We start from the raw sequence: 26915 nt of genomic DNA on the forward strand, positions 1-26915 counted from the left end.
CAGAGACGGATACCGGCAGCTACTCAGTCCGTTTTGATGTAGCCCGTCCTTTGACAGAAGGAGTCAGAGGCTGACCCGGAGATGGAAACCGCGGAATAGATGACAACCACCGTTACGCTTCCAGGATGGAAAAAGAGAGGACAAAAAAAAAAACGCTTACATGGACTAGAGCTCTTTTCTCTGGCTCCTTCCTCTAGAATAAATCGAGGCACTCGGCCATCATCTGATCACCAATAGCCCAGACAAACCACTCAAGAACACGCTTGCTGCACGCATCTTAAAGGAAACCGGGGCGTCCCTTAGTGCCACAGAGATACAAAGAAAACGACCCGGCGATCCCAATGTTTGGAATTCAAGCCCACCACCATGCGCACATCCTCCGGTCAGCTCTTTTTTTTTCCTTCGTATTCCCGCTCGTGTACAGGGATGTACACGTCCCGATAAAGAGCGACGGTGAAAAGGAAAAGAAACAAAATGGTTCCCTGAAGCACCCATCGGAAGCGCTTCGCGAAAAGGGTGAGAAGAGCGGGCTCAACCAAATGGACGACAGGTGATCGTATCTAAGTTGAGCGGCTGCCGTCGGCCACGACAAGAGCGCTCTCACAAAAGCTGGCCTCAGGACGACACCACTCAAGTAGTAAGGCCCTAACCTATTGCAGCAACGTCTGTAAGTTGTGTCAGCTGAATCCCCTCTGCTGATTGGGCGATTGCGAAAAACGTGGTGGATGGAAGTCGTACGGCGTTCGTGTAGTTCAGCGATAACCGGGGGAAAATGAAGGCATGTTAACCCTACGGGGTGTTTATGCCGGGCACTAAAGGCGGCGACGACGGCGGTGCCAGCGCACCATGCGTGAGGTAGCGCTGCTCGATAAAGATGGGACAGCCATTTCCTATCGGGCCGTTTAAATGCCGCTTTCGAAAGGACTAAGCCCGCTGTAGTCCATCCCGCTAGCTTCTCCTCTGCGCCGTTGTCATCTTCGCCCTTCTCGTCTTTCGGGCTCGCAACGAGAATTGACTGCTGATGCGGTTCGAACAAATTTCCTGTCCTTCGCGGCCTTTATTTCCGCACCGTTCGGACGCGAGCAGCTTGCCAAGTGGCCCAGCGGCGGCGGCGGCATCACTTCGAGATTCTCGCGTTTCCCTATGCTAGTCTCTCGGCGAAACGAAAGCAAGAAACACGAAAATGGAAGAACACCGCAGGAGCTACATGGATGGAGGCGTAGGTATAACGATGTAAGGTACCGGCCAGCAAGAACGAGATGAAAGGGCACGATGGCTTCAACAAGAAGGAGACAGCCTTTTGAGCCCAACATCGTGGGAGAATGCGCGTCCTGTCCCCCAAGATAGGCGCTTATAAGCCGCACTTCACTTTTTTTTTTCTTCCGTAGCCTCCCTTGGCCATTGGCGAGCTTTCGCAAATGTTGTCAGCGATCCAGGAAGCGACGTGGGGTGGGTGGGAGAGTGCCGCCCGTTCTTCTCCGATCTTGTAATTCACGGCAGCTCTTCCGACGCTGATCCCAAAGTGCTTCGCTGCTGCTATACAGTCCCTTCACGGATACCGGAGGGACGTGCAATCGAAATTGGTCTCGCCGGGCGTTATCTTCGTCCGAAAAAGGTTCGTGATAAGCGCCCGTATACACAAGCACGATTCCAGCTCGAGCGTGCCGCTTTTTCGTGCTCTTCCGATCTTCTCTCCTCCGTTGCATCCTTATTTAGTCCGGTGCGTTTCCTACGCAGACCTGCACGCGGTGGACGCTTGTGGAAAGTAAAGAGGAAGGGAATGGGGAAGGTGGCTGTGAAGACCTCGCCTTCTAGAAACGCGACGCGGCCTGATGGTAGGGCGTCGAGAAACTCGGTGGGACCGAAATCTGCGGCGCGTTGCGCCACCGAAATCTCCCCCCTCCCCTTATACCATTCTCCCCCTCCTGTATATCCAGCAAAGCCCGGCAATTTGAGCGCCGCTTGGCCCGTGGGCGCCGGGTGGCTCGTCCGTTCATTCTCGCGTGCCATTTGCGATGCGGGTCATGTCCCCAACGTCTCGACGGTGCCGCAGCGAGCATCGAGACGGCGACGGCCGTTCTGCGACGTCCTGGATCGATTCCCGCTCAGCAACGTCGCCGGACGCAGAGTGCTGCTGCTCGCTCGCGCAGCTGCCCGACGGCGCCCATATCTTCCCGCGTGCCGGGAGGGCCATACTAATGCGCGCCTCCTCTCGCCCCACTCCGTGCCCGCTCTGATCTGCGCTCGCCCTGTTGACTCGTGGCGAAAAATAAAGGAATGACGACGACGTGAAAAGAGAAGCTCTGACGCCTTGCCTTCTACAACAGTTGCCTGCCCAAGCTCGCGCCATTTCCGCACGTGTTGCTCTCTCTCTCTCTCTCTCTCTCTCTCTCTCTCTCTCTCTCTCTCTCTCTCTCTCTCTCTCTCTCTCTCTCTCTCTCTCTCTCTCTATCTATCTATCTATCTATCTATCTATCTATCTATCTATCTATCTATCTATCTATCTATCTATCTATCTATCTATCTCTCTTTTGGGGAGGGTATGGCGTTAGTATGGTACTCTAACAGGGATGATGGTTCCCGTTTCTTCCTTTTGTGGGAGACGTTTAGGCGTTTAATGGGTGTGTGCGAAGATTTTGAGACTCTCCTGAAGCTTCTACGTCCACTTTAAGATAAACTGCGCAGTGCGTGCGATGGACTCGTATACTCCTGTGCGTCCGTGCGTGCGTGCGTGCTTTTTTCAACCAGCAAAGCTTCAGCGAATACAATTTGTATAAATAATCAAGCCGTGATATCAGGGATGTTCTTATTCATTTTACGGCCTATGTGAGAACGTACAAGCATTTGTAGCAAAATGGAGAGACGAGCTATTTGGTTTTCGTAATTGTACCTGCTTTTACGTTTCTGTATTTTTATTGCGTGAGCAATACTTAAGCATGTTGGCAAAATTTTCGCGTCGCTCCGCAAAGCTGAGTCGAGCTTCTAACAGAGCGAGCGACAGAACAGCACACAACGACAGGGTGGAAAGAGCGTATGGAAAGAGCCGCCTTCGCAACATTGTCGATGTTGCCAGGGTCACGTCAAGTTGAAGCGAGGCGAGCCTACTGTCTCTGCGCCGTCTCGACTGGTCCCGTGACCTCTGTCACCGCTTGCACGCGCTGTAGAACGGGGTGTGCGGTCAGTGCGGTCCGGCAAAGCAGGCGGCCAGGGCAAGGCATGCCCCTCGGGTCCAGCGTCAAGTTCCCGAGGAAAATGGGTGAGATGCTAACGAATTCTTGAAGATTCTTTAGTGTTAATTTGGTTATTTTTATTCAGCGAAGCTGTTTAGCAAATCGCAATTGTTTGTGTCCGCAGTTAAAAATACCAAGAAAATGCCGAGCGGGCGCATAAGAGCGCGACCACCCAGCGTCCCCGCCACACGTTTGTCATGCCCAGTTCAGAAAACTGGCCGAAAAAAGAAATCCAACGTTCGCCGTAGTCATGGCAACGCTTGCTCGCAACGATAAAGACTCCAGCGTTCACCGTGATCGCGGCAACACTTCCTTGGAACGAGAGAGACACGTCATAGCGTACACCCCTCCGAGGTGATACCCAATCATTATAACTTCCAAAAAAATAATGAAAGAAGCTCACACTTATAGAAACAATGACGGAGTAAAAGTGGCAGCGAAGAAGCAGCAAATCGGCTGCAATCGCGGATTTAAACCAGCGTGATGGCCGTGAAGGTTGCGTACAGCTTCGCTACCTTCAAGCCTTACGCGTTAGTGCGAGCTCGCTTCATTTTTTGTTCTTTTTGCGGGGTGGTGAGTAGGCAGTGCGAACTTTCGTTAAACCGATTCAAGGTTGCCGAACCCAGATAAATATCTTGTGTTTTGACAGCCTAATTAACCAGCACTTATTCTTCGTGATGAAGCACTCCATCGCCAACTCAAGTTCGCTAATTGGCCACGCTTAACGCGCATAGGAACAAGTTTTAATGAGTAGTAGTTTGTTCGTACTCTAAAAGACGAGGAATTTATGTTCCAGCAGCGACGCCGCTCTCTAACGAACCGTCATTGCATGAATAAATATCATGCGGGTAATAAAAAATACAGGACGCTAGAATACCTTTCATCACAATCGTGATTACATCGAGCGAAAACACGTGTTCTCCACATCAGTAGGGGTAACATTGAGCGGCATACGCGTTTCAGAGGAAAAAACACAATGTATTCATACTGACTGGGTGAAGAGATACAGTGTATCCAAAAATGCTAGAGCTTCGAGTTGTCAACGTTTTGTTACTTTTGTTTTAGTACTGACGATCCCTTCTGTCGACGAGAAATGTCCGTGATAAGATACTGCTACACGAGGCGAGTGTCGTATAAGCAGGGTTACTTTCATTTACCACTGTCTTTGCCCGGTACTGTAAATTTCTTGCGATCTGGATCGTCAGAAGACAAAACAAAAGTACATAAAGGGAACAATTTGTCTCTTTTTTCCAACCCTACCCGTTTTCTCTCGACAGCCTGCACAGCGTTAGAGAACGCCGGCCGCGCTAACCTGTTCGACGATAGAAAACATCATTTACAACCTCCGCCGGCGAGTGGAGCAGCTCTTGCTGCCAGGGCGAGCGGAGATAGCGATCAAAATTTAAGACGAGACCGCCGCTAAAGCCGTGCTCTTGGCCAAGGAACATGTTCGGCCGCCCCGAAGGTCCGGCTCTCCATTCCGGAAAGCAAGTAGCTCCCCTCATCGGACAAGCGGCCTGACATGGGAACTGCGATGCTCGCAGGAAATAAAGTCGCATGACATCGAACGTCTTCTTGTACACGGTGGTATAGAAGCGGCCAAGTGCGTTTCGGCAAGGGAAGCAAAAACAGAACGTGTCAAGAATTTATGTTTGTGTACATGCCCCGATCGTCGAGGGTGCTCGCTTCTCTTTTCGTTGCACTTAACCGGGTAAAAAAAAGGAGGAGCGCGGGGAAGGGGGAGATGTCCGGCGATATTGCATATAATACCACCAAAGCTCGCGAGATTAAAATGAGAGTCACGACCCGGGAGCATCAAGCTGAGAGAATCACGCGTCGTGCCCTGGCTTGGGAAGCAGGACTGAAATGGAATTGTCGTCCGAGGAATTCGAGATAATAGTAAAGAGAGAAAAAAAAGTGAAGGCCCGCGTGGGGGCATATAACCGAAGATATGGCGTTCCTTCTTCTTACCGGCTGCGCATCGACACTTTCCTTGTTTTACGATTTCGCTTCGGGCAGCCGCCGTGAGCCACTTTAAAATTTACTCCGTCCCGTCCACGTGCCTGTTTTCATCTGGACTCGCAATCCGCCGAACCCCGGCGGCGATCGCATACCAAACCTCCCTCCTTCCTGCCCCCCTGCGCACGCACACACATACATACACACACGCTGTCCCTTCCCGCGCGGCTGGCGTGTTCAATCTTCTTCGTTCCAGGAGGATTTCATTCGGAAGCTTGCTGGCGCTCCGGGCGTTGTTTTCTTGTCCCGTCGGCTCGGGCCCATCCACCACCTCGACGACCCTCTTCTTATTCGACTTCTTGCGCGGGCTCTCGGAGCACGACGGTAAAGTCGCCCCCAACCCACCCTGCGCATTTTCGCGATTGTCGCGTCGAGCGTGGGTCGAGCCACGCCACGGGTTCGCCTTCTCTCTCGCTCCCCACCCTCTTCCTCCTCTCGTCTCCCCGGGTCCGTCGAAATTGTCGTCGAGGACGGCCACTCCTCCTCCGCGTTCGTTGCATTTCAGACGCTCCGCGTCTGAACCACCAACCCCCCTCCCGGTGTCCCCGTGGTATTGTTTGATGGCTGCGCGGACGCTACCTGCATGGAGACGAGCTTGACTCTGCTCTGCACAGCGCCTTTCCAATTCCAACACGGCCGCGATCGCCTCTTGGTCTCCTACAACCCCGCCGTTTTTTGTTTATTACGCCCCTCTGTAGTCCGAAAAGAAAAGAAAAATCTTCACTTTTGCAAGGACAATTTCAACCTGTTTTTGGCTCATCGCTACTTCTTGCCGCTTTCTACCCTGTGTTGGCTCGCTTTCGTCTCGTGTTTTCTTTCCATTCTCACCGTGGGTACGCCGCGGCCCGCACGAGATTGTGGCACGCGCGCGCGCGCAGCTGCTCTATTTTTCCCCCGGCGCACCATCATCGCGCAACATAAAAACCGCCCGACAAAGACGACACATCCAGAGAAAGACTCGCCCGCTAACTCCCCCTTCTTCCGCCTCGTGGCCAGCAAGCACAGCAGCAGCAGCAGCGGTTCGCCACGCTTGTGCGCGCGCAATGCTGCGTAGGCCAAAATGTCCTTCCAGCGGGCGTCCTCTTCTTCCTCCGTTTCGTTTTGTTATTAGACGGGCGGCTCGTTTGGATTTAAGTTCCGCATCGTCTGGCCTGTCCCTTCAGCCTCGCCGTGCGTATATACACGCCGGACGACGGGGTTCTCCCAGCGTGTTTTCTTTTGCCCGTCTCGTCTCCTTGGCTCGTCCGTTCGGAGTTGCGCCGCTGCCTGACTGGAATACGCCTTCCCCCCGGTGCGTACGGCACGGCGGCGTGTGGCCCCCGGCTGTCGTGCTGCTGCCCCCCTCCCTCTGAACACCGTCCCGTGTTCGCCGGACGAGCACGGCGCGTCGTGCTCCTCGCTGAAGGAAAAGGGCGAGACGACTGTCCCAGTCGAACCGAGATGGGAATATATCTGACGCGTATATATACTTGTTATCCGGTGGAGGGGGGATCCTTATTGCCCCTTCGGAACGGACTTCGCATAGCTCGTTCGTTGGCTGCCTGCGCTCGTGTCCGTCGTTCGACTGCCGAGTGAATTTGGTCACGACGAGCGACCCCCGGCGGGGTGCATGCGTCGAGACGCGAGTCAACCTGCCTCGGCGTATGACAGGTCGCGTAGTCATCGTCCGTTTATACTGCACGCCGGCGTCGTGTGGAACTCAATACGTGAATTGGGCTGTTGCACGAGGCCGGGACATGAGACATCCGTGGTGTATCTTCCTTTTTTTTTTGTTATTCTGCGTTAGAGTCTTTGTATTATCTCTCTGGTCTCGGTCGAGACGTGTCCTACTGGGCATGGTCACCAACATCCGCTGGTCTCACTGCCCCACAAAGCCATCGGAAACTCTTCGCTTTTTTATCTTATTTGTCGGAGTGTCTAAACTGCCTAGACCTCATTCCTTACCAAGAAGCACTTCATTCTTTGCCCTAAGAGTTCTATTTATCGTTCATGCTTTGCAACACACAAAATAACAGTAAAAACTGCCGCAAGAAAAAGCAAAAGAGAAAAAAATGTGAATGGTCAACAGTAGCTTTCGAGGCAATAAAGGATGGAGTTAAAATTCGTATTGACACGTAGTTTAAGCGTTTTTAACTCGGTACTGGATTTAGACCCCCCTAGTACACTTCGTAATTTGTGGCACTTTTCTTTTATCTTTTCTTTGCGGTCATCTAGCCCTCGAAATATTCCGATCCAATCAACAGATTCGATGCCGCCGTTCCCTGGTACGAGCGGCTGGTGATTGGCCAGCATTTGTATGACGTCACGTTTACGTGTCGTGAATGGTCTCGGCGCCTGACAAGAAGGCCGATTCACACGGCGGCCGAAATGATTACTGATTCGGACTGCGGGATGCGTACCATGTGATACGACGTCAGCGATTCGTGACCATGGTGAACGGACTACGGACGACGCGGGCTGACAATTCGAGGCTCCATTTCCGTTCGCGAATCTAGCGGGGGAATACAGCAAAATACTGCGCTTTGGCGCGCACAAGGTTGCATAGTCTAGCAACCATGCCTCTCTGCTCTGAGGATCGGGCATATCGAGGTCGCCGCTACGTCTTCGTTCGTTGACATTTTTATGCTCCTGGGCCTTTTTCCCCCGGGACGCGTGCTTGTTTCGGCACGGTAGCAGCGCGGTACAGGGCCTTTGCGCCAGGGGCGTTTGTCTTGTCAGACACATATACGAGTGCGCGAAACACTGATCGCAGCGTTCGTCACTGCCTGCCCAGCGGTGATCCCAAAATGAGAAGTGACGCAGGCCCGCAGCAACTTCGGGAGCTACGTCAGAAAGCGGCGAAAGGTAGAGCGCGTGAAGCGACAGCAAATAAAGCAGGAGTTCAAGAAACGCAGAACCAGAAAACGGGGGTGCCACATCTTTCTGCATATGTACTTTCTCACGCAGCACGTATACGTGATCTTACGCTGCTCACTCTTGAGGCCAACGGTATACGGCCATCGCCGCGTTACGACGCTTTCGGTCGGCGTTCATCTTTGCCGGTACCCTCAACTCCTCAACCCCACGAACTTGTTGAGCTTTTGGCCGCCCGCAGATGGCCCACCCGTCGAGATTATGCTCTGTTCGTCCGCGCTGTCGTCTGCTCGCTTTATCCTTCGTGTGAATGCCTCCTTGAGCCGGACCGTCTGCTGACGTCACGCGACGTCGCCGGTCGTTCTACCCCTTTGCGAACTGATCTCACAAGTCAACAGCTTCATCAGCCTCGAATAAGTGCAGGCTATGAAGATCTCAATAAATAAATAAATAAATAAATAAATAAATAAATAAATAAATAAATAAATAAATAAATAAATAAATAAATAAATAAATAAATAAATAAATAATATTCCGCACGAAATTACAGGGAACAGTTGCGGTAATTCAGGAATGATGACAGAAGCTCCGGCGTCTCTCCTGGCAACCTAATCGAACTTTCTGTATACTTCAGGGAGACCCTTTCAGTTAACTATTACGTTACCCTGTGTGCTGTGTGGGTGGCCCGCTACGTTTACCGTTACGTTGCGCTATGGAACCCATCAATTGGCTTAGATTGTTCTGCCGGGAATTTTTTCGCACGCCGTTGAGTTTCTCTACAGTATACCGGCGTGTATTTTTTTGGACTTACGTTGTCTGTTGCCAACCCTCGAGGAAAGCGAGGTTCAAGCACCCGGTACGCCGTCTAGCGAGAACTCTAGCATCAGCACGCTCTTGCGACCATGCTCGTGACGACATACCTCATTTACAGCTGTCGCCATAAAATGCTATTCGCGAAGCCGGAAGCATACCCGGCCACCTAAGGAGCCTTTCTAAAACACGGTAGCTCCACGAAATCGTGGAGCGCACTTAACCATTTGCGTTCACTGCCGTCATCCGGTAAAGTTTCTAATGAACGCAGCTGTTCCCTTGAGTGTACCTCTTCCCCCCGCAATTCAGATCGAAGCGAGATGCTCATGAAACAAATTGGTTCCCGCACTCTAATTTATTACACACGGCACACGTTTCTCACACATACATTAGGCACGGACGTCAGCAGAGAAGTCTACCAGCTGGCAGCTGGGTATGAGGTAAATTGGCCCCGAAACAGCATCCACAACTATCCGAATAAGAAGGCCAGCGAAGCAGGTGAGGGAGTTGAAAGGAGCACGAAAACAGATAGCCTAGAAGAGCACGGAGAGAGAGACGGGGTGCTTAGAAGAGGGCACAGAACACCGCTAATGCAGCCCGGGCTAGCGAGCAAGTAGATTGCTGGCCGCGAGCGCGCGCACGCCGGATGATGCTCTTAGGCACGGAGCAAGATATAAAGAGGAGCGCCGACTGTGGCCCAGAAAAAATCGTTTGCTCGGGCCGATAATGTCCACGCGCCGCCGGCCGCCCAGCTTTCCCTTTGCTCTCTTCCTCCTTCGTTCGCCCTCTCGTCGCTGTGCCTCTGTACATGGCTCTTCCCTTCTTCGCTCTCCCCAGAGGCATCTTTTCTTGCGCAGCGACGTCTGTCTTATGCCTGTCCTACTACGCAGGAGGCATGCGTGCCGCGCGGAATTTAAACACCCGTGCGCGGCCGCAATAGACGGCGCAGATAATCGCACGCCGCCGCATACATGGCGATCGCTTATTCCCGGAACGTTTATTCTGACATTATGAAGATCCACTAAAAATATTGTACTAACCCAGCACATGTAAGCGCAACTGAACGACGACGACTTCAGAAGCACCAAAGAATGAGCAAGAGTAATATGGAACGCCACAACATAGTCTAGCGTGATTCTGCTTACGACGAATCGATGCAGCGCAAAGGTTACCCTCTGTTGTTATCCCGCTCTCCGGCCGCGTGCTTAATTATTTATGCTGCTTCTGCGCACGAACAACACTTACGAGGGTCGCCCGGAGTCTCCATCGGCAAACGGCAATGATGCACATTTCTGTGCCAATGACTGAATTGGACGGCTGCCCTGTTGTATCAAGTGCACAAAAACACTGTCAGCTTGATAAGGAACCTAAGAGTATCAAACGCATGCTTCATTTTAACTCATGCCGCAACTTACCGCCCGGTGTTCACTGTCGCTCTACGGTCGTGTTATCTCGTCGATAACACCGCGACTCCAAATAAAATGCTGCGATTTGTATGGCTGCAATTTTTTGGCCTACCAGGGTTCCCGGCGTTTTTTTTTTTTTTTTTTTTTTTTTTTTTTAAGCGGCTGACCAGCAAAACAACCGGCTCGTTAAACCTTTTCTTTCGGCGAGTTATCGCGAAATGAAGGCTTCTGAAAAGACCGCACTGTCAGGGACTTGATCTCGAGCAGATTGCTACGTCGCGGGCAGTCGCGGGTGATGTTATCGCATTTCTGTTCTTTTCTGATGAGCGTGTAAGTGCCGGCCCGTGTTCTAGGCACACTCTGTTTTGGACGCAAGTTGCAGAACTGCGAGAAAGCTGAGGGAACTTTTATAATCGCTAGTGATCAAAACCAATTGCTCCTTTCGCCTTTTGTAAAACCTGTTAAAACACAGCCAAATTGGTATTCCCAAATTTACAAAACGGAGCCACATTTTCGGCAAGCACCGCGCAAAAGGTAGTGTTTGTATAGCAGCCATATGTTTGTGTGTGGTCTCTATATTTTGTTTTCCCGCCATGCAAACCAATCCTTAACGTATCTTTGCCGTACGGCCACTCAATTCCTTCGGGTCCGGGTTACCCAGAAGGTGCAGTCGAACAAGTTAATCAACTGTGCGAAGGAGGCGCGCCATGAACGCGAAGCGGCGCCAAAGCAGGCCCGAAGCAGTCCGTGCCCAAAACTACCGTCGCCGAAGCAGACGACAGAGCCGACGGAATGCGTTCCGCCAACTCGCCCGCCGGCGCACGGGTAACGCCGGCCGCTCCGCCGCCGGCCCCATTCGCTGCGCCATCTACATTGTGCTCCGCGAGTGATGGACTTTAAGAGCCCGCAGGAGAGAGCGAAGTCGGCGCTCCTGTTTATCTTGCTCCGTGCTCTTAGGTATACCGACTCCGTCAACCCCAACTATCTCGGCAGCCCATTATCGGTAGCGGCGGGGCCAGCCTGGTCGATTACAGCCGGGGCCCCGAGAAAATGCACGGCGAAAGCCCGCTCGCGGATCGTATTAGCCCAAGCACAACACGCCTGCTCGGCCATTGCGGCGGGTGCGTGGGTTCTTGCGTGACTCATTCGTGGCCAGCGCATTAAATGTGCGAGAGGGAGGGAAAGGTGTTAGGAGGCAGTCCCACGCACTCTCCTCCCCTCTCCTACAACGCAGACGTCGGCGATTCGGGCCGTGGCAGCGGAACACTATTAGTTGCCCCGAGACGAAATTGAGTGGCATCGCTCGTTGCCGTGACGTGCTAAGTAGGGCGCCAGCTGACGCTGTTTTGACCGCCTCGCTCCCTTCCTTCTTTCCTTCTCCTGGAGTAGCAGCGGAACCTGAGGCGATGTGGGCGCGATTGGTTTCTGCCGGTGGTGCGGCGCCTTCGATAACGGGCAGCCCCTGCGGGGTACAGCTGGCGCTGACACGGATTACAAGCCCATATGACGCACCTAAATGCTCCTCTCGCCGCCGGAGGTGTCGCGTGTTTCCGGGGGATGATTCTTGGAGCCCGCCGCCACAAACTGAGGCCCGCCGAAGTTCCCGTGTCCGTGCCAAGCAAAAAAGGAGTGCGTTCGTGATCGAACTTGAACGCTTTTACATACAAAGAAGATATTTTCGATCGTTCGCACGTAGCCATTCCGTACTAGGAATAGGGGAAATGTATCATTATTTTGAAGCAATAACTAACACTTGGAAAACATGGCGCAGTAACAGCAGAGGACGAAGCGAGGACGGCACGAGCGCTTGTCCCGCCCTCGCTTCGTCCTCTGTTGTTACTGCGCCACGTTTTCTGCGTGACTCACAACCAACACGCCTAAACCTTTCCTCTTCCAATGACTAACAACAGCGTAGCCGCAGCGAGGCGTCGTAAAACCCAGCCTACAAGCGCAAGCCAGGCAAAGTCCAATGATATTGATTGCGTCTGGGAGTACGAACTGGACGGCCTCTGCCAATCGGATGCTAGCTTGGAAATCGGCTTCCCACAGTAAGGAGCTCTTGAACACTGTCTAAATTTCAGCAAGTCATCAGTAGCGTATAAACAATGTGTATAGTATGGATGCCTTCTTAGCGATCGTATTTGCATTTTACTGAAGACGATAACTTGACTAGTTGATATCTTTGATTGCCGGTGGGGCCATACTTTCCCTTCAGGTAAGATTGTTATTTATTTACCGGATTGATTTAATTTTAATTGCTAGAGCACTTTAGGGGCCCGCCTTGTCGCTGAAGCTCGTTCACTGTCCCAATGTCAAGCGACTGCCAGAATGAGGCGGCGCAGCGAGATAACGGACCCAAGTAGAGCCCCACGGCGTTACAACGTAACGGACCCAAACAGAGGCTTCGAAAAACAAGCGATTTATATTGTCATAGCCGTTCGAAACTCCTGCAGCGCTGGCGCTTGTCATAATCTCCCCATTGTGTAGCGCCAAGAAAACTGCAGGTACATTTGAGGAAAAATTTGTGTATATACCCGGCAGCTCGCGCTGTTCCAGGCAGGTGGCGGGCGAGCACTGCGAAGGCGGGAAATTTGAATTGCATTGGACAAGCCTTCGTTGAATTCGTCAAGAGAGGAGTGAGACAGGGCGGCGAAGAGCATGATGGGTGGTAGCAGTGAGAGGATAGCGGCTCCACAGCCAATTATGGCGAATCACTGCTCTGCACTTCCTACACCTTTCACGTTGAGTGGAACGCTTTAATTTTGTTTGTATTCTTGCTTGTTTACAACTTCATTCACAGTAAGCGAATGGTATTCAGCAATGCAGTGCTCAATAGAGAGTGAGAATGTCGCACCTCGAAATATAACGTATCATAACTTTATATTTGCCAACATAGCTTGTAAACCAAGGCAATAAAAAGTTACTTGATGTTTGCAAGTTGTTACATGCCCTATCTGAGCTAAAAACTGGGGCAACAAAAGCTTCATGTTAGCACACTTTTCTACTTCTAGGCGCGTTATTATCACTCGTTCAGTTTCGAATGAAGCCACCATTTTAAGACAGAGCAAATCCCCTAAGCGGTTATATTTTTTATTTCGTGAAGATGTGAGAGGGTTACTTTACAATGAGCAGTGTTTCCTCCGGGATAATGACACCGCGGATGTGATCACACGATGATTCGCTCTCGTTCAACGTGGCTGCTGGTGCTGTCAGACGTCTTGCCTCCAGAAGTTTCGCGTCGGACGAGGGACTGTACACAGTCACAAACAAGTTGGTCCGAGCGTCTGGATGCACATCTAGTCTCCATTGCTTGCAGCTTCAGCGAACCTTCCGGGTTCCTTTAGCTCTTTATGGCCTGAGGAGGTCTACTATACGTTTAAGGCGGGACACTGCACAGGGAATGCCTAAATGAACCTCTTTGACACTTCTTTGAGGACGTGCTGTCTTGCAAGTGCCCTGCCCCATCCGCTCGTCGTAGTGACCAGTCATGGTTTTTCTGACGATAATTTGTATACAGAGAGTCCGACACATCGGCACTGCCCTACTTATGTTGTACTTTATTCCCGCCTCTTCTTCTTTCTGCATCATTTTATTTATTTCTCTGTCCATTTTCTTCTGGCTTAGTTTCTGCGTCTTTTCTTCCTTTGTAACTTTTCTTCCTCTCCTAGTTTTCATCTTTCTTTCCTTATTTCTTGCTTTTCTTTTTTTCATAAGATCAAAATACGCTGCGAAAGGCACGAAAAGAAAAGTGGTCGATTGTTTTCTCTCCGACAAAAACAAAATTTAAAGTATTTGTTTTTGTATTTTAGGCTCGCCGACAAAATCGGGCTACACGATCCCCTCAAAAGCGGTTTAGTCCGCGATATGGTCTGTACAAGAGGGCCAGACGAAGACAGTCGCACTACGTACACAGGCACAGTACTGTTGTACGCCTTATCCCTCTCCCTCTTTTGGGCTTGGAGTTATTCAGGTGCAAACCTGGCGAACACGCCGGTGATGGGAAGTAAAACGAAGGAGTAACAGTTGGCTATAACGTGCATATATGCTGAATTAACCTCAGTCGTCTCGATTTGCGACTGCCGAATAACAGATTTGGATGCGTGAGAATGAGGTTGCGAGACGGGAACACGGCTGTCGGGAAGTACGCGTCGAAAGTACAGAATTTTACACTCCACCTGTTCTACGGAAAAATCCTTTTCGTAGTCCCGTGGCGCGAAAACAAGAAATACTGCAGCAGAAAGTAAAACTCCAGAAGGTGTCTAAAGGCGCCATCAAAAAACTTCAAGAGCCCTGTGTTCCTTTATTTCCTCAAAACCCCACGGCCGCAGCGGGGTTCCCGAACAGGCACCGCAGTTCCGTCACGTGGAATGAAGCGCATTTGCGTCCGTTAGAGCAGCGCGCACTCTTTTACCTCATGGGCACGCGTAACCAATCGTGACAAGTAGCTGCCACCTCTCCGTACACTCGCTGCGTTTCTGAAACGCGCGCGTCCTCCTGCGAACGCGCTTACAAAACAACAAACGAATAAGGCGAGGCTAGCCGTTTCTTCTTTTCCTAGAGGAATCCGTCGGGTCTCCCTTCATCTTACATCCGAGCACGAGGCCTGACAGTGCGAGGTGCGTGCAAATTTCGCCCCGCCAGTTGTCGGCCGGTCGGGCGCGCAAAATGATGGGAGGGTGAAGGGGGGCCTCGCAGGCTTCCGACTGCACAGTCGACGACGACGGGCTCTTGGTCGCAAAGCACGCCCGACAGCGCGCACACGCACGCGCGCGACGTGGTATACAATCGGCCTGTCACGAACGCTTCGGGGACAACGCGACGCGCGGCTAATTTAACTTCCACGAGAGTGGGCAAGCGCTTTTGGCGGCCCGCGCTGAGTGACACAATGGAGGCGGAATCAGAGGCAATGAAAAGAAGAGACGGCGTGCTGCACCCCCGCGCGCCCTTTAGCCACGGACAGCCACAAGATGCTCGGGCCGCATTGGAAGAGACGCCCGAAAGCCGCTTTCAAGCACAGCAGCTGGCATTAAACGGTGAAGAAGACGAAGAAAAGGGAGCATAAGAAAGAGGCTTGATGGTGCTTTTCAGGCGAAAGTGGTGGCACATCTCCTGACAACAACTGCCCGGGGCAAGCAAGAAAAAGGCGGAAGAGGAGAAGGGAAAGAGGACGTGACAGTCGGGCCCGATAAAGCTGAACGGAGATCTCGGAAAGGCGTCCTCGGTGCGGGAGAGGCTTGGTCACCGCGGCGTGGTGGTGGCTCGCGACGCCGGATGCTGCGAATGCGACGGTGCCGCCGGCTTCTCTTTTCAAACAAGCGAGCGATTTCGACTATGGTCCGCGGACAGGGCCTTGCCTCTTCTTCGTCGTCTTCCTCCTTCAAGACCTCCCCTTCCCGTCGTTGTTTCTTTTCCCTGCAGCTGACAAACGCTGCCGGCGGTGGTGGAACCGCGGAACGATAGAGGCAGCTGTCAGAAAATATTGCGCGCGAGACGAATGCGATCCCGAATTCGTGTGACACCAAGCGCACGCAGCTCGCGCTTTTTGGGGACGCAGTCTACGGGATGCGGCATTTCGCGCTCCCCACGGTTAAGGGCAAAGCGCTTCCCCACTTTACCAGTGCGCCTTCGCCCGCTACACGTCTCTGCCCGACGCATCGGACGCTGAGAGAGCGGCTGATGGAAGGAGGGCGTTTTTCTCGTGTCCGGCGACGGTCCAGCGAACATCGCAAGCGCACAATGCATGCGGAAGTCGCTTTCACTTCGTCGTCGTAACGGCGTCCTCTCGTTATTCCCATTTTTGTTCCCGTTTACCCGAAATTCTTCATCGAGCTCGGTCGCGAATATTTTCCCGCAACTTTTTAGCGTTCGTAGGCGAGGGTGAAAGGGTGCGGGCTGGATACGTCCAAGGATGAAGGGGGGGGGGGGGGGGGGGAGAAAAAGGGAAAATTGCGAGGGGCCGTTGCGTCCTGTCCGCTGCTGCGGGCCCCGGAGGCGTCCGCGATCAATGAGGAGAAAAGGGATGAACAAGCTGAATGCAGCGGGCAAGGCGGAAATTTCGCTGCCGCTAGACAGGAAATGAGATTTGTGCGTCCCCGAGGCGCTTCAGCGAACTGCCCCCCCTTCCAGTGGAGCAGCAAGCGCTCCCAGCCGCCCATCGCCGAAGAGGCGTCCAGTTTCCTCATCGTGGGCCGAAAAAAAGAGACGAAGGGGGCGGAGAAGGGAAGCCAGTGACCACCCTTGATGGAAAAAATACAGGATGATTTGAAGGAGTTTGCAGCTACGCCGCCACCGCTTCAAAGACTGATTGCGTCGGAAAGCAGCAAGTACGTCTCTGATTTTGTTCTGCAAACGACGTGAAAAAAAAAAGGAACTCAGAGAGAGATATAGACGGGAAGGTGCTGGGCAATCAAACTTTGATTCCACGGGCTGTCGCTTTTTTTGTTCCCCCCATCACCAAAGCCGGACGTCAACGCCTACCCCGTCGTACAAAGGCAGGCACGGGTCGCCCTCTGGCGGCAAGATGGGAAAGGAAACGGAAAACGGCAGTGACAGGACACGCTGCTTGTAACTCGCTGGGCTATGGGCTCGGGCTACGGGGACGGTTTGTTCCATGCAATGAACGCCCTGGGACCTCGGGGCATGTCCGGTCGCTACGCACCGATTCGGTTGGCAGGCAATACGGTTCCCTCCGTATACCCGGACCGCCGCCGATATTGCGTCGGAAATAGGGACCCGCGGGACAGTGATTTGGCGGCGCGGGTTCCGCGGAATGGGATAACGGCGTGTCGTGAAGAGTGATTAATGCTGCGACGCGCTACTCTGCGGTGGCTTACTTTCCTTCGTAATATATATGGCCGTGCTCGCGGCCTAGGGTTATTACGAGGCGGCGAAGCGGCCATAGCGATCGACGCCAGCGAGATTGACAAATTCGAGCACGGAGGACTAGCGCGAGGAAACGAGCTTGTGTAGACGCTCAGGACCTTTGCTCAAGTGGCTTGTTCGACCTGCGAAGGCTTACTGCCAGAATACGCTGGTCCCTCTGCATTCTGACTTGCCAAGTGCAGAACTCTCTCTTCCTCACGGGTCCTTTCTCCGTCTCACACGCACACACGCACACACGTACGCACTCACAGTCACGCGCACCGTTTAAAGCTCTCTACGCGATAAGCATACGCAGTGTAAAAACAGCGCCAAGACATAGAATAAAGAACATCAAGACAGAAATCCTCTGTCTTTCACTTGGTGATTAAAAAAGGGAGAGTTTCGCGATGGCGCAATACTCCTTTTCAAAAACAGCTACGCAGAACTGGCTCTCCAAGTGCTCGAAATTATAGCAGCCGTGCTCTAAATATAAATTAGTAGGATCCTCTTAAACCGCACTTTTCTTTATTAAGGTGGTGAGGCCGCGTATACAACAAAAGCATCGTTTGCCGTTCAAAAACAGAGAACGTCAAACAACGGCTGTGCACAAGGTCCTTACACGTTCTTCTGTTCCTCTGGATGAGCCTGGGAGCAACGAGTATACGAAAAATACCAAAAACATGCCTCACCTGCACCGAACAGCATGGCGCGTTTTCTCCGGGCCGTGGCCCGCGGTTCCGCAAGCAGAACTTCGGATTCCTATCTTGTGACACCTGCGAGAAGGCGGGAAAAAATCGGCATTTAAGCAAGCATTCATAACGAGCAATCAGAAACCGATGTTCGATGACAGTAATAGTAAAAGAAGTATTGGTCGTTCTTTTTTAAAAATACGACAAAGCTGCTAGCAGCGGGCATTTCGTAACTATAGTACATTTATTTTCTCCAAGCTGCCGCTGTGCCAAGCGCAGTATATGCAACGTGCGTGCATGTGTGAAGATGATCCTGCGCAAGTTTGGTCAGGCTTTACGCTTTTATTAGCTGTATTTCCTACTCGTTCTTGTATCATGGCACAATATCATCTGGTTAATGCAGCGATGGTATTTGGGAACCCGCTTACTACTCATATAGCATGATTGTTCCGCTTCGATTCCCGGCCGCGGCGGCCGTTTACCGATCGAATCGAAAAGCAAAAACGCCCGCGTGTACGATATTTCGGCGCCCGTTAACGATCCCCAGGTGGTCAAAATTAATACGGAGCCCTCCACTACGGTGCGCCTCAGCACCTGGGTTGCTTCGGCGCGTTAAACCCTACAATCAATCAATCAATCAATCAATCAATCAATCAATCAATCAATCAATCAATCAATCAATCAATCAATCAATCAATCAATCAATCAATCAATCAATCAATTATTGTTCCGTGGTATATAATTCGCCTATGATAAATTAAGACTACGCCGCGAATGAGCTGTCTTTAAATTAGCTGTCTTTATGGTTCTCCTCCGAATGTAAATTATTTTATAATGTGGGAGATGGGCCGATGAAAAAAGAGCATACAGTGCGAGTCATTGTTATTCCGACAGTGCTAAATGTCGTTTAAGTTTCTTTTAAAATATAGTTTTTTTTTTTGCTTTTCGTTTATCTGCCAGCAATGCTGTGTATGGTCGCTGTTGACATTTCGCGGCAATATAAGTGCAATTCGTTTCGCGTTTAAGTTCGGCAAGGACTGCCTTCTAACCTTACCTTACCTTGACAGAACCTCGGTGATAATAAGTACGCCCCATCTTGAGAAACGAACGGTCCCTGCAAGCCCGCTCTTGTGTGTTTTCTCTGCATTTGCACTGGTGTCAAAAGCAGGGTAATCGGAAAAGAGCACATCCCTTACAACGGAAGGCGTTAGAACCTGCCGCACACGCGCTACGCTCGCATGACTTTGTGTGGTGACAGCTATAGTTCTGAAAATATTCGAATTATCAGGTAACAAATGGCCAGGGGGCCTTACGTGTTACTCACACCTATTCGGACAATGCCGGATAAATGCCGTTTCAGCAGAAGTACTTTACTGCTGCTTCCATACACTCGTATTAGCGGAGGCACGAAAAAACATTCACAATAGCATGTACAGCAGACCTGCAGGCACGCCCGACTCTGAAACCTTTGCCGACTCAAATAAGTTTTCAGAACCCTCCTCTCGCCGAAACGCCATTCAATGTCAGTACGAGAAGCTCGAAGCGACAGCGGAAGCTTCAAACGGAGTCTAGCAATTATCTAACGATGCGTCGTCGCCACAAATGAACGGAGCGCTGCTAAAGCCGGAGTGCCGGCATTTCTACAATGAAAGCGCAGTGGCCTGAAAAGTGAGCATCGTCTGCACAGGTAGGCGAAGCCGCGAAAAGCCCGCGAAATGCGAGAGTGGACCACTTTCCGAAATCCGGGCCGGTGTTATAGCGCCCGGCGTGGCGGGAGCGGTAGAGAACGAGACGCCGCAGACAGCGTGAAAGGAAGGGGGATGGAGAGAGGAGAGGAGAGGAGGGCGGAGGCAAGGAAAAGGGCGAACCCGACCCGCTCGTTTCCCGGAATATTTATACAAACGGGAATCCAAACGAAGATATTCTCCCTTGATCGCCCGCAATTTGGACGGGTGAGGACGGGAGGAAAGCTAGGCTCGGGAGGTGCGCACCGAACGGAGCGGAGTCCCGTGTTTTGCACCGGAAGAGGGAGCTGAAGCGGATGAGCGTTTCCGCTGCTTTCGCCGCGCTTTCTAGACCGGTGCGTTCGGATCGAGTGGTGATAATATTCCAAGGTAATCATGTTGTTTTCGCCGTGAAGATAAGACAATAGAAATAAATATGGCTAAACGGAGCACCTGACAGCGAGAAAAGGTATTTGAGCACTAGCAAAGGCAACAGTCCTCGGGTCAGCTACAAAAATGTCAGCTACAACCCAGGCACGCCACTTCAAGTGATGAACTGGAAAATGACGGGCAACACAATAAATGCGACGTTTCGCCGATTATCTCAGTGCATATTAGCGTTGAAACGAAATGGAGATCGATGTAGACATGATTGTCTTCCTGTTCATCCCTTCTCGGCCTGGGTGTGGTTATGATGAAGTGCTTCAAACGAATGTCTTTTGTCTATCAATCATTGTTAACGAGCCGCTCTCTACACCTTCGAATTTACGTATACCGACGACTTACCGCTTTGCCAGCTAAACTCGGCAGCGATTCCACTAACTATTAGTTTGCAACCCCCTTCCCTAAGTGGACGCTCTTAACGTTGCGAAACTTTCACAATCACTGACACATACAGGGTTTTTTCACGAAAGCTAGGGTCGAGGGCAGCAGTTGTAAAACAAGTTTATTTTCTTTTGATTACATCCATGGGTTCGCTTGACCACAACATACCTCTATGCCCAATAAAAACGAGACAGGGTGATTATAATACGGTATTTAGACATTGAGCGCATCAATAATGAACTCTAAAGGCTCAAATAAAGCTCATTATTTCGTTAGCACTACCCCCTCACACCACCTCTCCCGGAGTCTTAGTTCGGGATCAGTATCACCGAAGAGCGTCAAGGCTCGACCTCATTAATGCGGGGCCGGCCGCTCCGAACGGTGGCGCACATCACCTCGACCATCCCGGACGGGGCGGGAAGGCAAGCGAAAGCATCGCGATTCACGAACTCGACAAAGGAGATTCGTTATGTGCCGTTTTATTGCGGCGAACCGAAGGCAGGGTTCCTCCTATGCGGGCGTTTTTCTTTTTCTTCTTCTCCGTTCGCGTGCCCCCCATCGCCGTTCCGGCCAGCACTCTTTTACCGAATGTCGCTAGTCTTTTCGCGGTCTCGCTCAGATCACAATGCGAGCTTGATTATTTTTCAGTCGGAGCAGTCGCTATCACTTGCCGAGCTCCTCAGTCCTGAAGCCGCGTGTGCGCGAAGAGATTTCGTTTCCGATGACTTGAAAGCATTTAGTTTACTCTGCGCTGCTGGTTTAAAAAAATCACAATTGCGATAGATGGGTGCAGCAGTTAAGTGTGGTACGTCCAAGGCTATGATCGATGAAGACGCCTGGCTGCGTCAATAAATTATAGCAGCAAAGGAGTGGCCGACGCTAACTGTGTTTCGGTAACATTGAGAGGCCTGCAGTTGTTTGGCGTTGTCGGTTTCTCACTAACATAGGTATTCTGTTGTTAGATAAACATAGTAGGTGAAGCCCTAGTGCTGGTTCGAAAATTCCTCGGCTACCTTAAAAACACCCTGCAACACTTTTTTCAAACCTTTTCTAAATCGTAAAGGCTTTCAGAACATAGTCAAACAACATTTCCAGGACTTAGATAGGGGTCGCAAAGTACCTCAGCCAAAAATTACTGCTCTATGCCTATCAGAGAACTTAGAAACTTTCTCAAAATATTCTTCTCCGTTCTCTCTCCGCTCTTGCCGTTTTTCGACCGCTGGAATTACGTCATTGCAGAGGTGTAGCGGCCGTCTTTCCATCAGCTGCAGCAATGAACGCATTCGCTAGCCACTTCAAAAAGAAAGCCACAAAAGCAAAGCAGAAACGTAAGGCATATCTGCTGCGACGAGCAAATCACACAATGCCGCTCCGTGTTGGCGATAACTACAGCTTTGGCAGTGCTTCCAGACGTGAAGGAAAGAGTAAAAGCGTTTGTTAGTAGTGTTGCAGAGGCCCTTTAAGCCTGTTTACGTACTTTTTCAAGGAAAAAACGTTATTTCTTCACCCAGCGATACGCATCAAAGCCTTCTCCGCTGCTACATCGTGTGTGCGTCGCTTAATTCGCTGTTTTTTTCTTCGTCTTTTGGCAAGAATTACTTCGACAGTCGGACTGGCGACACTTCGCCCCACACCTCCTCCAGAATCAGAGTTCTCCGTGGCTAGCATGCACCTGCTCTACTCACGCGCCGCCACGATCACTGTCACGCGATATCATTGAATGATACACGCACTTGGGTATACCTCTTGTTACATGAAAAAAGAACTGTGGTTGATTCCTCTGTCTTACGAGTCAGTAAAACACCAAACTGAAATGTGCAGCGAAATCTGCAGCTGAGCATGATTTGCGGGTCCGCGGTTGTCTTGTAAGTGTGCTTGGCGAGCGAAGTCCTGCTGGCGGGTCGCTTCGGCAAAGATGTACTGGCGTCATTTCCGTGGCGGATATGACGTCAGTGAAATCTTGGGGTATCGCGGCATAAAAGACTTTCGTGTTAAAATATAAAACCCGAAAACGAACAACCCTTAGTGTAACGTACTATTTAGTAGAAAAGGTTGCTTCCCCGCAAGTAGACCCTGTGTGCAGGGGTGCACCCTTTACAGGCCACTTGCTTCATTTTACTGGCGTCACTTCCGTGACGGATATGGCATCAGTGAAATCTTGGTATAGCCGGGAATAAAACACGTTCGTGTTAATACACACAGCTCTAGCCATATAAGCTTCGCTTAAGAAGTGCACGGCTTGGAGCGCAACATCCCCCAACAACAACAAAAGTATAAAGGGTCAAGAATGACCTATACAGCGCTGGGTTGTTCCGATAAATCACAGCCGACCGCACAGGCAGGCGAAACTCGACGACGCCGATTCTAGAGACAGGAAGGGGGAAGCGAGCTAGCTCACGAACAACGAGCAGCTTTTCGCGGCAACGCCGGTGCGCCGTTCCCAATGGTAGGAGTTGCAACCAGTGGCGCTCACAAACACGGTGATCTCGCGAATCGCTTGGACGAGCGTGCGCGTCGAGCCGAACCAGACGCTCGCGCGCGAGCGCGAAAACAACGCCCCTGCGTGGAAAAAGAATCGAGAAGAAAGAACGGAAGAGCAGAGGAGAAGAAGGGAAAAGAAAGCACTCGGCGGTGCAGTTTCCCTTCTCCTGATTGCGCGTAACCCCATTGTCGAAGGATACCCGGCACGGTCGCGGCCGTCGAAAGCTCAGCGCCGCACAATCGAAGAAAAGAAAAGAGCCTCTCGGAAAGCGAGCGGCGTGCTCGGAAGCCGCTATTCTTCCTGGGCGAAAAACTGCAATCGACGTGGCCCCACGCCGCAGTCGCGTAATGCGCTCAACTCCCTCCCGCCAACACTGCCTGCAATTTAGAGCGACGCTCGCATCCCGAAAATCGGTTGTTGCCTCCTCGGCCGCTCCTTCCTCTCGTCGATGGGGCTCCGGGAGGAGAGTGGCCTCGTCTCGGAGGAGCCACTGAAAGCACGCTTGAGCGCCCGCGTGCGTGCTCCAGCGACCGGCTGGTGCGTGCAGCGGGACATCCGTCGTCACACATGGCGCGACTCGGACCGGACTCGGCTCGTTTCCCGGCACGACACCGCTGTCTGGCCCCATTCCCGCCGGACGCTGCCACAAATGCCGCCGCCACTGCCGGCGTTCCCTCCGGCCCGCTGTTCAAATGGCTCGAGGGCGAAAGGAACCGGAGCGGTGCACGGCGAGAGACGCCCTTCCTGCGGCCCGACGACAGTCGCGCGGCCGTTACGGCGCTGCGGGGAAATCAATGGTGGAAACCGGCGACCCGGGCTAAAGGCGCGCATCATCAGCGCTGCATTTCGCACCCAGCAGCAGCGCAGGGCGCAGCCGCTCTTGGCCGCACGCGCGGGTTGCGCTGATGATGATGGCCACGCGATGGCCTGCTCGCACGCCGGAGCCATCACGACGTCGTCGTTAGGCTGCTGGTAGCCGCGCACCCAGGGGCGAGGGCAACCTCGTTTGCGGCTGCCCCGCACAGCCGCTGGCAGCGAGGAATAGAGTGCCGATTGTACGTACAGCACGGCGCCGTCGTCCCCCTCCAGCCCCCCAGAGAATGCTTCGTTAAGCAGCGCTCGGGCGAGCCGGCGCAGAGTGCAGATGACGCGCTGCTGCTGCTGGCGGGGGCATCAGCGGCGGCGGCGTGCACGTCTTTTCCGCGCCGCCTCTTCTTCTGCGCGCTGTAAAAGACTGCCCGTTCTTTGTTGGCACGGCTCAATAGGCGGTTGTGCTGCGCGGCACGCTCCGACGGCTGCGGCGGCGATTCCCGGCAGCAGCAGACGTTGCGGCACGATGCCATAGAGAGGCGCCGGTCTAATGACGACGGCCGCTGCTACGGATCGAGTGATGGAGGCGGCAGCCCAGAGCGCCGCAGCCCACGCCGAGTGGAACGCATCAGAGTCTGGCAGCAGCGCCAACGGCCAGCAATAAAGCGCCCGACTCTTCTTCTGCACCCAGCATCCCGCTCTTTATTCTTTTTTCCCGCGCCCTGGGAGACGCTGGCGACCACCGCCACTTGTGTGCCACGGCCCGCGGCTGCGGCGGCCAAGACTCTGTGGAGTGCCCCTTCTTCTCGCACTTGGTGCGAGGAAAAAGGAGCATTCCTGGGGGGGGGGGGGGGGGGGGGGGACCCTCCACGACGTGTCGAGCGCTCGCCCGAGCTTGATCGGCCGAGCCATTTCGGGGTGACGTGAGTCCTCGCTTCCTTCATTGCCGCGACGTGGGCGTCGAGCGTGAACTGTGCACCGCGCTGATGAGCCAGCGGTGCTCTTCGGCCTCTGCGCTGCATGCACCACGGCCGGAAGAAGGGCGCCGAAAAGGGACGGAGAAGCAAAACAAGCATGGGGACGCAGAAAGAAGCGGCCTTTTTTAATGTGCACGCGCGCAGCTGGTCGCAGTGCCGCGTCTCTTTTTGCGTGCGAAGGGCTTTCATGTGAGCCGGTGAAGGCGTCCACTCAAAGCTGATCCGTATTCGGATGCTGAGGTCAACGCACGAAGACGGATTAACGGCGTCCCGCGGCCCGCCACGACGAACAACTCGTGGTTAGTGTTGGCGGATGGCGGTCTCACGGCGGAACGGGACATAGTTCGGCTTTGTTCGTAACCATGAATAAGGAGGTATTCAGAGTGGTGACGGCTGTTTCGTTAGGTTTTTCAGTGGGCCCGTCGTCACGTATGCCAGCAACGTCATAACGCCGTTCCTTTTCTCACCGTGCGCTGTGTTTGCAATGTGATTTCATGGTGCAAGTATGAATGAACATATTTGTTGTGTGCGCGATTCTGGACCTTGCATCGTCGAACTGGCAGACCTATGCGATATTATCTATGCAATAGTGATCTATATTATCTATGCGATATTATCTATGCAATATGCAGTCTATGCAATAGATCTATGGAATAGCTAAGCGGAAACATTATTTTCACAAAAATGGCGCAATTAATAATTGAGTTGTGTGCCATAACTCTTACGTGTATACATACACCGACAAATCATCAAAAGTGCGTGCGTACGTGCGTGCGAGAAAGAAAGAAAGAAAGAAAGAAAGAAAGAAAGAAAGAAAGAAAGAAAGAAAGAAAGAAAGAAAGAAAGAAAGAAAGAAAGAACGGCCTACTTGCGTAGTGGTGGGCCCACACAAACCGAATCACATAGCCGTCACCACACAGACGCCAACCAAATCTCCTTCGGCAGCGCACTGTATCCGCCTAAAGAAAGCACTGGCGACGTCAAACTCCGTACATCAATTCTGATCATACAACGACGTGCATTCTTACCAGTTTCTCAAGGAACAGTTCGTCACATGAAGGGAAAATTTGCAGTCCCTCGTTTCGTTCGGGGCAACAGCGTCCTTCAGTGCTGTACGTATTCTGAGTTAAAACAAGTGACAATTCTGCATTGACCACGCGGAGTTACCGCGGATATGGTCACGGAAGCCGAGAATTGCAACCGGATTGGAATAAATGAGGAGGAGAAGGATTACTGCAGAAAAGAACGGCCGTGCACAAACATGAGAAACTAACAGAATGCGGGGGAGATGGTTGCGCTAAAGGATTTAGGGCAAAGATGTACCAGTTCAGTTCCAGATCCCTGTTCTTGATCCGCAGTCCGCTTCTCATTTTTACGGGCTCGAGAGCGAAACCAAAGCCAGAGACAGGGGCGGAAACAACGAACGAAAAGGAAGAAAGCTCATCGACAACAATTCAACTAATGTTTCTGCACGGAAAAACGAAACAAAGACAGGCGGAGGCGTCCGAGAGTTATTGCAGATTGAAGTGGGATGGAGGGCCTGTCGGTAGCTGCGGCGTCGTCTCGCGATACGGAGCAGCAATTGCCGTGCCACGTGCCCGCTCGACGGCGTGATTTATCGGCAGGTGGGCAATACACATTTCGAGGCAGCCGCAGGCGCGCGCTCCACGGCGACGAAGTGTTCCCAGCGCTCGGAAGGAGAGACGGCGGAGGCAATTGTTGCACCGCGCTCCCGGCTGTGTGCGGAGGCAATTTCGCATCGATTGTAAATTCGAAGACCGTCGTCGACGACGTCTGCCTGTATAGCAGCCATCGTTTGCCCGGCTTCGTCGGCGGCAAAAAGAGATGGCGCACAGAGGCAGGCCTCTGCGTGCAGGTATACTCGGTTCCTATCTCTCAGCGCCCTATGGGCGTTCCTCAAGGTTCGGTGCTGGTGCACCTTTTATTTTTTCTTCCTTTTCTTCTTCCACCCCCCTCCATCGTTTTATTCCACAATATAGAATGCACGCAATCGATGCTTGTATCGCTACTACTCCTTGAGGCGATGCGCGAAAATGGGAACGGCGGGATAAAATGAACAAATAAACCACAGTACTTCTTGTTCGCACTTGGAAATGCGAAATTCATCCTTACCGGAAATAAAAACGAAAACTAAGGAAATAACCATTTGTTTTGACGTAGTAGATAAAAGGTTCGCGAGAGTGAGGAGAGATGAGATTGCGCTCACCT

At 52.2% G+C, this 26915-nt stretch overlaps 1 protein-coding gene across 3 annotated transcripts in view; it reads right to left on the reverse strand.

The window, feature by feature from the left end:
• The window catches only part of LOC144177798 (uncharacterized), a 126964-nt gene that overhangs the window by 23920 nt on the left and 76129 nt on the right, over positions 1-26915 (reverse strand). For all 3 annotated transcript variants that reach the window (XM_077705367.1, XM_077705366.1, XM_077705369.1), the window contains one exon: positions 17869-17952. In XM_077705367.1, coding sequence (XP_077561493.1) covers positions 17869-17884 — 16 coding nt within the window. In that variant the 5' untranslated portion in view covers positions 17885-17952. The remainder of the gene's footprint in view (positions 1-17868; positions 17953-26915) is intronic.

The sequence above is a fragment of the Haemaphysalis longicornis genome, unplaced genomic scaffold, assembly GCF_048455015.1.
Source record: "Haemaphysalis longicornis isolate Haplotype H1 unplaced genomic scaffold, Haemaphysalis longicornis Haplotype H1 scaffold_31, whole genome shotgun sequence".
Lineage (NCBI taxonomy): Eukaryota > Metazoa > Arthropoda > Arachnida > Ixodida > Ixodidae > Haemaphysalis > Haemaphysalis longicornis.